The sequence below is a fragment of the Elephas maximus genome, chromosome X (genome assembly GCF_024166365.1).
Source record: "Elephas maximus indicus isolate mEleMax1 chromosome X, mEleMax1 primary haplotype, whole genome shotgun sequence".
NCBI lineage: Eukaryota > Metazoa > Chordata > Mammalia > Proboscidea > Elephantidae > Elephas > Elephas maximus.
Window position 1 is genome coordinate 102,860,141 of NC_064846.1, and position 12,059 is coordinate 102,872,199.

Here is a 12,059-nt window from a genome sequence, read left to right on the forward strand (position 1 = left end):
GATATATAATCCTTTTAATATGCTTCTGTATTCAGTTTGCAAATACTTTGTTGAGGATTTTTGCATCATTTTATGAGGAATATTGGTCTGTAGTTTTCTTTTTTGTGGTATATTTGTCTGTTTTTTGATCAGAGTGATGCTAGCCTCATAGAATGATTTAGGGAAAATTCCCTCCTCGTCTATTTTTTGGAAAAATTTTAAGTATTGGAGTCGCTTCTGTAAATGTGTGGTAGAATTCCCTGTTTAGCCATCCAGTCCTGAGCTTTTCTTTGTTTGGGGGAGAGGGGGTTTGATTACTTCTTTGATTGCTTTACTGTTATGGGTCTGTCGAGGTTTTCTTTTTCTTCCTGTTTTAGTGTAGGAAGTTTGTGTGTTTCTAAGAATTTGTCCTTTTCATCTAAGTTATCAAATTTAATGCATGTATTTGTTCTTACTATTCTCTAATGATCATTTATTTTATTTTATTAGTCTCTGTTGTCATGTCCCCATTTTCACTTTTAATTTTTGATATCTGTATCTTCCCCCTTTTTTTCTTAGTGTAGCTAAACACTTGTCAGTTTTATTAAAACCAACTTCTGTTTTCATTGATTTTTTTCTCTAGTTTTCTTATTCTCTATTTCATTTATCTCAAGAGCAAGACTTTCTTAGTTTCATTGAATGGCACACTTGAAAGGTCCTTTTAAACCAAAAAAAAAAAAAAAACCACTGTCATCAAGTCAAAAACCACTGTCATCAAATCAATCTGGACTCATAGTGACCCTATAAAACAGAGTAGAACTGCTCCATAGGGTTTCTGAGGAGCACCTGGTGGATTTGAACTGCCAACCTTTTGGTTAGCAGCCGAACTCTTGACCATTACTCCATCAGGGTTTCTGGAAGGCCCTTTTAGATGACCTGATAGCCCTCTCAGTTCACAGATGAGAGATAGAAAACATAGGCCCAAAGTCGCACAGCCCATTAGTGATGAAACCAGGAAGGTTCCCTCCTTATTTAGGAGCCAGAGTATTCTTAGAATCATTGGACCCTAAAGCTGGATGAGACCTTAAATTTCATGTAGACAGCCTCCCATCATTCTTCAGGTGACCCTCTATCCAGAGGTCTCAAACTAGATACCTGTGGGTCAGATCCAGACCACAAATATGTTTCTTTTGTACTGTGCTATTTAAAGAAAAAATGATTTAGCTCCAGCATTTTAAAAATCCAAATAGTTTATGTAAAAATATGGATTTTAGGAAATGAGAAGATCTGTTCACACTGGGCTTGCATGCCCAAATGGCTATAATCAGCTGGAGCTAAGTAGTGTTTGTTGCCTTTGGATGGGGTACAACCTTCAGATTTGCCACAGCCCCACCATTTCCAAGGTTTTTACAAATATTATATTAGGGTTCAATTAGAGATGATTTAGGAATTTCCCGTTTATAAAAAAAGTAGAAGTAACTCTCTTAATGGTATATCTCTAGGGATGTGGTGGTAACTGGTGGTATGGAGAACATATGCTTGTCTAAATGTGGCAGCCACTTCTTATCACATCCACTTCCCTCATTTTAGTTACCTGACTTGCCCCTGTAAAAAAAAAAAAAAACCAAACCCAGTGCCGGCGAGTCGATTCCGACTCATAGCGACCCTATAGGACAGAGTAGAACTGCCCCATAGGGTTTCCAAGGAGCGCCTGGCAGACTCAAACTGCCAACCCTTTGGTTAGCAGCCATAGCACTTAACTACTACACAACCAGGGTTTCCAGACTTGCCCCTGTAGGCATTTTAATTTGTAATCTCTGATCTAAAGCATCCAATCAGAATTCTTCTCTCCTGGACTGGAGGCTTCTTACAAGCTCCCTCATGCAGGAGGCTGTTTTCTTATATGTGCTTCTTCCTTGTCACTAGCATTTTAGCCCTTCTGGATCATTTGGTCACAGCAGGAAGCTGCTTTTCCATTTTAACATCTGAAAGAATTCTGACAGTAAAGAATAAAGTTAATTGCAGAGTATTTAAACTGTTGAAAAGGACCCATCACCAGCCCATCCAGATCAAAGGCCCACGAATGGTTGGTGTTCATTACCACCTGAATGGCACCCAGCCTTTGGAAAATTAGTGTTTTGGGTGGGCAGCTAGGCTGTCGCATCTCCTCACCTCCCTATCTCCACAGCCTAACTGTCCAAAGGGCTGCACACCTTTCATGTAGCCACCTCCAGTACTGTTTGAAATAGCACTAGCCAAGCTCAGTGGTGCCATGGGATCTGACCTCCACTAACTTCACAAGGGGGAAGGAAAATCAAGATCAACAACCCAAGGCTGAATTCCTGCGAGGCAGAGGTCAGACATGCCTCATCTCTCCACCGTCTTTACCAATTCTGACACCAACCCTCCCTCCCACAGCACACTCTGCTTCTGTGCTGGGTTAAATAATTCATTGCAGTGGCCACACAGAACTCACAGACAGTAGTCACGATTATGGCGTTTATTAAGGAAGTAACAATTCAGGCCCAGAAACACTCAGTATACAGTTCTTCCATTAAGACAGCTTCTCCCCAGCCATGCCACAGGCACACCTCTCTCTGGCCCCTTGCTCCATGGGCCAGGAAACCTCTTTCTCTCTCTCTGGTCTCTTGGTTCCAGGAGCTTCTCGGCACAGGGATCTTGGGTCCAAAGGACATGCTCCACTTTTGGCTGTCCTTCCTTGGTGGTGGTGGGATCCTCTCTTTCCCACCACCTCTCGGAAGGCTTATTCCAAGCCCAGTGGGATGACAAAACTGACCAATCCCCTTGGTGGGCCACAATTACCCTATTTGCACAATCCCACCCAAGGGTTACAGTGAGCAAGTCCACACAAAAGTGATCCATTGCACCGCTGGCCACCCCCTGGCTTTTCTAGCCATGGTTCTTTTCATGCTTGGAGGATAACTTTCCCCTCCCAATCATTTTATCAGTGCAAAACAGTCATTAACAATTAGTCCTTCAATAGGGCAAAAGAGTCCTAAGGATGAGGTTACTCAGGTACCAGCCATTCAGGTTTGTTGCAGGTGTCCATCTAATATGGTCAGGTTCTCCAATGGTTCATCTTATCTTCACTCTTTCTGGTGTCTGATAAAATATCACTGAGAGGAGATTATTCCCTTGCTCTGGGCCTCATGAGGTATCAGCATAATGTTAGATTTCCCCTGCTGCATAACCTATTTATTCATTCCTTTACTTTCAGCTGTTATTTATCCTTCTTTCCATTTGTCATTTATTTTTACCCAATCTTTTCCCCCTTGGGAAAGGCCATCAGGTTCAGCTGCTGTGCTAGTCCAGATTGCTGGTAGCAAGACCAGTCTAGCAAGTACTTCCCCCTCAGTCCGCTCCCATTCATGTTGAGTAGGGTTAGATAGGTACAACACTAGCGGGCTATCTCGCCCACTAGGCAATACAAGATATTCCCTGTCAACCACAATTTTGCCTATTGAGGGGAAGGTACAATCCATCCTATCAGGCCATTGAGAATTCTGGCATACATGTTCAGGGATATAGTTACAATCTCTTGCTTAGGGATCACCGCTGCTTCTAGCACCTGCAGCTGCATCCCTCGTCCTGGGACCACAGCATCTAGCAGGAACAAAGCAATTTTAGGTGATGTAGGAAAGAACTGTGCAGTGGCACCAGCATCCCCCGCCACCCCCTCTTCCCTGCGTCCCCCAGAGAAGCATAGGAATCTGTCCTGTGGTGATCCTCTCTTTATCCCCCTCATGTTGAGTGTGAGCACACACTCATGAAGGTGTGCGAGCCAGCCCTTCATGCCTTTATCTACCCCCGTTTTAGATAACAAATGTTTCAATTACCCATTCCAATTCTCTTTCAAATCATTACTCTGAGGGTGGTATGCAACATGGTATGTCCATTTAATATGATGTTTCTTGGCCCATTGCTGCTCTCTGTGATTGTAAAGTGTGTTCCTTGGTCTGATGAATTATTACTCAGTGACCCAAACTCGTACAGTATTTTTTGTTTCAGCACCTTGGTGGTGTTTTTGGCATTTGCATCTGTCATGGGATATGTAAAGCCCAGTCCAAAGTAAGTCTCTAACCCTGTGAGGACCCATTTGTAGCCTCTTGTTGCAACCAGCATCATTGGTCCAATATAATCAACTTACCAGCTATGTTTAGGGCCTTCCCCCTGGAGAATCTGCCCCATAGCCATCTGCAATCTCTTTCTTGCTGGCAGACAGAGCAGTTCTTATTGGCATTTAGTGCCTCAGAGGGTGCAAGATGGATGTGCCTAGATTCTGTCCATCTCTACACTGCTGCAGCACCCCCATATCCACTCATTTCATGAACCCAATAGGCCACTTCAAGTGAGCGTACCAACAGGTCCACTTGCTGATTCCAATTGCCTTCCGATCCAGGAAGGGCATCAACATGTCCTATTCTAATGCACACTCTAAATTCCCAGAGTGCTTTCCATAGGTCCATGCCCCACACAAGTGTCCCCTTAATAGTCCAATTTCCCATCACCCATTTGCTCGAGCATATAGCCAGGCCATTGGCCACTGCCCAGGAATCAGTAAAAATCCAAACATATGGGCTCTCACCATTGTGCAATTCTTCCATCACACCTAGGAAGACAGCATGCAGTTCTGCCTGTAGAGCTTATCTGTTCTTACCTTCTTCAATCAAAGTCTTTCCATCTGCTGGTCTTAATGGCAATAGCTTTTCACATCCCCTGTTGTCCATGTACCCTGGAACTGCCATCTGGGAATGAAGCAGCCTTTTTCAGATCAGCAGAAAGTTGTCCATAGGGCACTGTCTATGTATCAATGGGCTCTGGCAGCTTCTTGTGTGGTTCCAGGGTAGGACGTATGGGAAAAGAGGCTACCTGCTGTGGATACCATGGGTGCCTCCCCACATTCCCCAAGTAGCTTGTTCTTATATGAACCATTTCCATTTCACTATGAAACTATTTTGGGCATCGCCTTCCTTATTAGAGTGTTTCTCTGACATCACCTAAGGCATTATGGGCATTTCAGGTCTCATGATGATTTTATGTCCATCTGTCATTGAGGCAGTCTCAATCAATGCCCAATAGCAGGCGAGCAATTGCCTTTCAAATGGCATGTATCATGCTGCAGCATCTGGAAACTTTCTAGTCCAGAATCGTAGTGGTCATCGTAGGGAGGCATTTTCAAGTTTTTGCCATAAGCTCCAGTATTCATGAGCACGTGTGGAATACACCTCCAAAATCATGTCTGAATGTGTATCATAAGAGCCTAAAGGCAGGGAGAGTGAGACTGCTTTCTGTCATTCAGACATAGCTTGCTATTGCTGTGGCCCCCTCTCAAATGCAGTTTTCTTCTGAGTGGTTTTATAGATTGGGGCCAGCTGTATTCCCAGATGTGGAGTGGAATATGTGTTCTCCGGTATCCAAATAAACCAACCAAATGTTGGGCCTCCTGCTTAGTCTTGGGGGTGGGTAGCAAACAACAACTTATTCTTAGTTGCCTCTGGAATGTCACGGGTGGCTCCTGCCCAAGTTATTCCCAAAAATTTCACCATTTGGGCAGGACCTTGGAGTTTTGTTGGATTTATTAACCAGCTTCTATTGGTCATATGGGCCATGACTGTATTCAAATCAGCCCTAGCTTCTTCATTAGTGTTTGATATTAACATATTATCATCAATGCAATGTATCATTACACTTGGGATGTGCACCAAGTCTCTTCTAACCAAACTATGACAGTAAGCTGGTGAATTCAGGTAACCCTGTAGCAATGTAGTAAAAGTAAGTTGAGATCCCACATGAAAGCAAACTCTTTCCTGAGATTGAGATGGAGAAAAAGGCATTTACAAATCAATCACTGAGTACCAGTCTCTTTAACCTGTAGTATTTTCTGCACCATTGATACCATGTCTGGAACAGCTGAAGCTGTAGGTGGCACTACTTTATTTAGGCCTCAGTAGTCTACTGTCAACTTCAATGGGCCATCTGCCTTTTTCATGGGTCATACAGGGCTGTTATACAGAGAATTTGTTGGCACCAACACTCCAACCTTTTGCATGTCTTTAATCAAAGCAGTAGTCTTCTTTTGTCCAACAGGTATCCTATACTGTTTCAAATTAACAACCTGAGTGGGTTCAGGCAATTCTAATGGTTCCCATTTAGCTTGTCCAATCAATACAGGCCTAAGGGCAGACTTACATGCCTTCAGTTTTACAATGTCAAGTAAAGGGAATTTTCTCCATTTAGACATACTACCCATACCAATAATACATTCAGGTAAGGGAGATGCAACTACTTCCTTCAAGATCTTTATCTTCCAATTCTCATCCAAACTTTCACCTTAGTCCCATCAACTGTTGCTTCCTCATATCCCCCCAGTCTAACCTTAGGCCCCTTCAAGGTTTTATTGACAAGCTTTGGGATTACAGTACCTTGGGCTCCTGTGTCCAGGAGCCTCAAGAATATCTCTTATACATCCCCAGGCCATTTCACCCACACATGTGCATATGGCCTCAGGTCTCCTCCTGAGGGCTGGACCGGAAGACCCTGGCCCCCTCTTCAGCCCTTATCTTGATCAACTAACTGAGTCTCTGCTTCAAATGGTCTCAGGTGGGAATTCCCATCATTAAATACCTCCTGACTGAGGTGAATAGAATGGACTTGTTTAGGCCTCTTTAACCTTGGGGGACCAGCAGGAGTTTCCGTTGGTCCACCCAACCTCCTGTAGTGCTGCATTAGAACCTTTGTCTCAACTCCACCAATGTCTGCTATATCCATCCCATATTTTAGTAACCATCTAAAAATCTCCATCCTGCTGGAGTAAGTTCTTTCCCCATTGCCTCTTCCCATTCTCCTCTGAATTACCCTTATGTTTCTTGCATATGTAAGACCCATGTGGGGAAGCTGTGCCAACAGATCTGACAAGGCGTCTTGGATTGTTGCTTTGTTTAGCAGCAGCAAGATTACATGGGCTGCCCTTGATTACCATATCTGCCATGACCTGTGTAAGGGGCATACTCATTGGATGAGTATCCTGATCATCATAAGCAGCACATCAGCTGCTTCCTCTGGACTGTTCTATTGGACATTTAGAGGGGAAGAGAGGCTGTTTCCCTTCTCAGAGTAAGCAAAACTCACTGCAAATTTTATCCAGTCCACCAGGCTGGCTATCCCCTCAGGGTTACCCTGCTGTGTAACTGGACCTTGTATCATCATTCGCGACTGTTTCAAAGTGAGTTGTGGGTCTTGCATCAGCCCAAACATACTCTTCCATTCTCCAGCATTCAAAACTAAAGATGCTGCTCCTAAATTAGTCGCTCTCACAATCCATTTTAGTACTGGTTCCTCAGGAAGCTGACAATGCCGATCTACAAATTGAAGCAACTCCTTTACACTATACCCCCTGGTTTCTGTAGCTTTTGGTTTCGCCCGTTTCCCTCCTTACACTACCTTCTTGGTGACAATGGTCCTAGGGGAACTTCCTGTTGTTCTGACACGATTTTTTCTTTCCGGGTCAGCCCTGAGACTAGCGGTAGTAGCTCTGACCAGACCGAATCCGAGCTTGGTTCAGTGCTAAAATCAGCCCCTACGTTCTTTTTCCCTGCCACTGCAGCTATTACTGGTAACAGAAACCAAGGAATTGTATGTCTGGCCCTTTCCTTATCACTCTCTATTTCCGTATGCATCCAACTAGCCAATTCCTCAGGAGTTAAATCCCTCACTCCTAAATCCCAGGAATAGTTTTTGCCTTGGAGTAACTGATTGTAAAAAAACGGCTGTTTCAATCCATGGGTGTTTTTTTATCCAATCCAGAAACCAAAGTTTTTTTATTATCTCATTTATTCCCCTTTTTTCAAAACGGCATATTCCAGTGAGCCTGGGCCCTTGCAGTGAAACTCATTATTCTTACACCAACTAAATGAGTAATTCTTTTTATAAGGATCAGCACAAATCTGGTTCCTATGAGGCAGAGATTAAAGATATCCCAGATGTCCAACTTTTCCAAACTGCTGTACCACTCTATCACCTCTAACATCAACTACCTCTCCTCTCCTCAGCACTCTCCCTCCTGTCTTTGAGTTCCGTAATTCACTGTAACATCTCACAGAGCCCACGAACCGTATCAGGGAAATAGCTCACATGGTTGTGGAGGCTGGCAAGTCCCAAATCCATGGGTCAGGCATAGGCTTCTCCTGACCCATGTGGCTGCAGATGCTGACGAACCCAAATCGGCAGTTTAGACCACAGGCTGCTGGTTCACGAGGCTGTGGAAGCTGGTGAACCGGGTCAGATGATAGGCCACCAGCCCACGGGGCTGTGGAGTCCGGTGAATCCCAGAATCAGCAGGTCAGACGGCAGGCCTCTGGCTGAAGTCCCAAGAGCTGGAGGTTAGACAATCACAAACCGGAAGCAGGATCTAGATGCAGAGAGAGAGAGTCCTGCTAGCTTTATATGCAGGCTACACCCCAGGGAAGGGCGTAACTTGAGTAAGAGCAGGACTTGAGTTACACCCTCCTGCAAGGCTGTGACCCAAGACACACCCCACACTAATTCTTCCTCATCAACATGTAGAGGTCAGTATCCACAACACATAAAACAGAGGACAACCACACAATACTGGAAATCATGGCCTAACCAAGTTGACACATAACACCAACCCTCACAGATTCCTTATACCTTATTTGCATAGCTCCACCCAATCACTGTATGTGAGTCACAAAGACCATGACTACAAGGGCCACATTAAGTAATTCATTGCACAGAAATCACTAACATTTACTACTGTACAGCTAGCAAGTGGAAGTGTTTGGATTAGGACCCAGGCAAGTTTCATAGTCCAAGTTGTGTACTAGAAATAGGATTCAAGTCACAGAGGGCCTTAATTGCTACATTGAAGAGAATTGGCTCTGTCCTGTAAGTGATGGGAAACCACAGAAGGGAATTTAAGCAGGGAGAGTGACCAGGAATCAGGACATCTGGGATTGCAGTCTCTACTCTTTAGCTGACTGATGGTGTGATTTCAGGCAAATAAATCCCTTTCCCTCTCTGGGCCTATGTTTTTTCACTGTAAAATGAAGGAGACAGTAAACAGCAGATTTTAAGAATTCCTTTCACCTCTTTTAGTTCTTTGCTTTTATAACTGGGGTCAAGGAATGGGCCAGATTCCTGACTTGTGAGGCTGGTAGGCACTCTCTTCATATGCTTTGGTTTTCTTTACACATGCTTTATACATTCTGTTTCTCTTGCCGGGAATTCCCTCTTGCTTCTCTCCTGCTTTTCCAAGCACTTTCTGACTACAGCCCCCCTCCCTTCCCTGAATTCCTATAGTGTTCCTAGCTGGTCTCACTATGGCCCCTAATTATATACCATCTTGTATTCATTGCTAATAGTTTCCTTTGTTTTACTTTTTCTATACTTTGGGCCTCTCCTCTGCTTCCACTTTTTAGTTTCTCTTCTTCCCTATCTGGGACCCTGGTAGTGCAGTGGTTAAGTGTTTGGCTGCTAACCAAAAGGTCGGCAGTTCAAATCTACCAGGCACTCCTTGGAAACCCTATGGGGCAGTTTTAGTTTGTCCTGTAGGGTCACTATGAGTTGGAATCGACTCGATGGCAATGGGTTTGGTTTGATTTTTATCCTCTCTCTAGGACCTAATAGTGTTGGCAACAAGGGGGTATTGGAGAAAATCTTTTTAATCATTTTGTTTCTTTTCTGGCAGTGTGTGTGAGCATAGCCAAGAGAATCTTATGACCCCCTCCAACATGGGGGTGATCTTTGGGCCCACCCTGATGAGAGCTCAGGAGGACACCGTGGCCGCCATGATGAACATCAAATTCCAGAACATCGTGGTGGAAATCCTAATTGAACACTTTGATAAGGTAAGTATTTTCCGTCCTCACTACCACTCCTCTAGCCATGGCACTTTCCCCCAGTTACCTTTTAGGGCCGTGTCTCCCCAGCTGGTTCAAGCTGATAATAGAAGGAAATCCCATTATGATACAATGACATTTAATGGAAACTCTGACCTTGTAAAATTCATTCATTCAGCAAATATTGCTTGAGCATGTAACTATTTTATTATCAGGCATCATGCTAGATAGTTGGGATATAGAAGAAGAAAAAGTCATTGTCCATGCCTTTAAGGAGTCAATGCAATATGGAGATAAACATGTAAACAAAGTAAAATGATAACTCTAAAAGCAGTTATATATGTAAAACCATGAAGAAAGCAATACTTATACTTATTTAAACCATATCTTGTTCCAAAAGAATTTAGAATGGCTGGCTATGGGATATAAAATAAAAGGTACCATAAGCTACAAGTAGGCCAGATGAAAAAGGAAAAACAAGGGTAGAAACATAAAATGAATCCAAGAATGAGGTTGGGACAAGAAATATTTATTGATAAGTCCATACAGTAGCTATAGATGGCCCTACATTTGGCTCTAAGCATTCTACCAGCCAGTGACATCCTAGCAAAGCATAATTCAGTAAAAACTTTTTTGCAGGAGGTACCTGGTAATACAGCCCAGGTGGTATCCCAGCTCAAATCCCAGCTCTGCCACTTATTATCTGTATTAGATAAGATATAGGTTAGTCTGCTGAGACCCCAAAATACAGTGCTGTAACACAAGAGAAGTTTACTTCTCAGTCAAAGAATAGTCAAGGGAGGTTGTCCAGGGATGGTAGAGTGACTAGATGGTGGCATGGACTATATCTTTTCTTTCTTGTTGCTCTGCCATCCCTTCCATGCTGCCTTCATCCCCATAGTATACCATATTCTTATGCAAATAAAGCGTGCCTTCTATGTTTGTTTGCTGGCCTCGCCCTCCCCCCATGAGGTATTTTTGTAAGCACTCTATGGTAGTTTTTTTTACTGCAACACTTGGAAGAGGGTTGGCATGGTGGCACTTGTAAGGGTGCCTCATGGGAGGAGGTGGCAAACAAATGCAGAAGGTGCACATTATTTACATAAAAATACAGTGATATCTATTAAAAAAGGTGAAAGAAAGGAAGAGGAGGGTACACTCATATCCTTAAGGGCTTGACCTGTAAGTCAAACATGCCACTTTTATTCACATGCCCTTTGTCAGAATTTAATCTGATGGTCATATCTAGCTATAAGAGAGGCAGAGAAGTATATTGTTTATTTGAAGCAGCCATGTGCCCAGCTAAGACTTTAGTTCTTTTACTAAAAGGAAGAATGGGTATTGGAGAGAAACTGGCGTTCTCTGCCATGTTATCTGTGTTACCTTGAAAAACTTACTTAACCTCTCTGATTTATCATTTTTCTCAGCTGAAATGTGAAGATGATAATAAATAACTACTATGTGACCGTTGTTGAGCTAGTAGTTGGCAGAGCTGGAATTTGAACCAAGCATCCTGGCTCAGAGTCCAAACAATTAATCACTCTGCAGTGCTGCCTCACCAATCATGTTGAAATAGTAATATTATTGGGTATGTACAGGACACTTTGAGGTTATCAAGGAGGAGCACTTAAGGAGAAGTAAGATCTATGTCATGTACTGAAGGTGGAAAAGAAGGAAATAGAAAGGACATTTCAGGAAGATGGCCCGGTGTGAACAAAGGCCTGGAGCCTCAAAATCCTAAGCCATTTGGTATTGTTGGAACATGTAGTGGAAATAGGGATGTCAGGAGATGAGATTAGAGGCAAACAGAAGCCAGGTTCTAAAGAGACTTACTGCCTGGTTGAGGAGTTTGGAATTGTTCCTGCAGGTGGTAGGAAAGCACTGCTTAGAGTAGTACAATGATCAGACTTACATTCGAGAAATATTATCTCAGCTGCAGTGTGGAGGATTCATTGCAGAGAGACTAGTGCCATATTCTGGTCAAGAGATAATTGCACTCTGAGTCAGGGCAGTGGGAAGAGAGCCAGGGAGGCAAAAACAGCAGGACTTGGTGATTGGAAGTGGAGGATATGGGAGAGAGAGATTTCTGAATCCTGAATCTTTGCCTTGGTGGATGGGCCTGTCTTTAATACATATAAGAAATACAGAAGGCAAAGGTTTTGGGAGATGGTAAAAAGCTCAGTTTGGGGAAGACTGAATTTGAAATTCCTGGAAGATATTCAG

General features: G+C 43.4%; 1 protein-coding gene across 1 annotated transcript in view; it reads left to right on the forward strand.

The window, feature by feature from the left end:
* The window catches only part of OPHN1 (oligophrenin 1), a 562,106-nt gene that overhangs the window by 456,207 nt on the left and 93,840 nt on the right, over positions 1 to 12,059 (forward strand). The window contains exon 19 of the mRNA XM_049872355.1: positions 9,686 to 9,845. Coding sequence (XP_049728312.1) covers positions 9,686 to 9,845 — 160 coding nt within the window. The remainder of the gene's footprint in view (positions 1 to 9,685; positions 9,846 to 12,059) is intronic.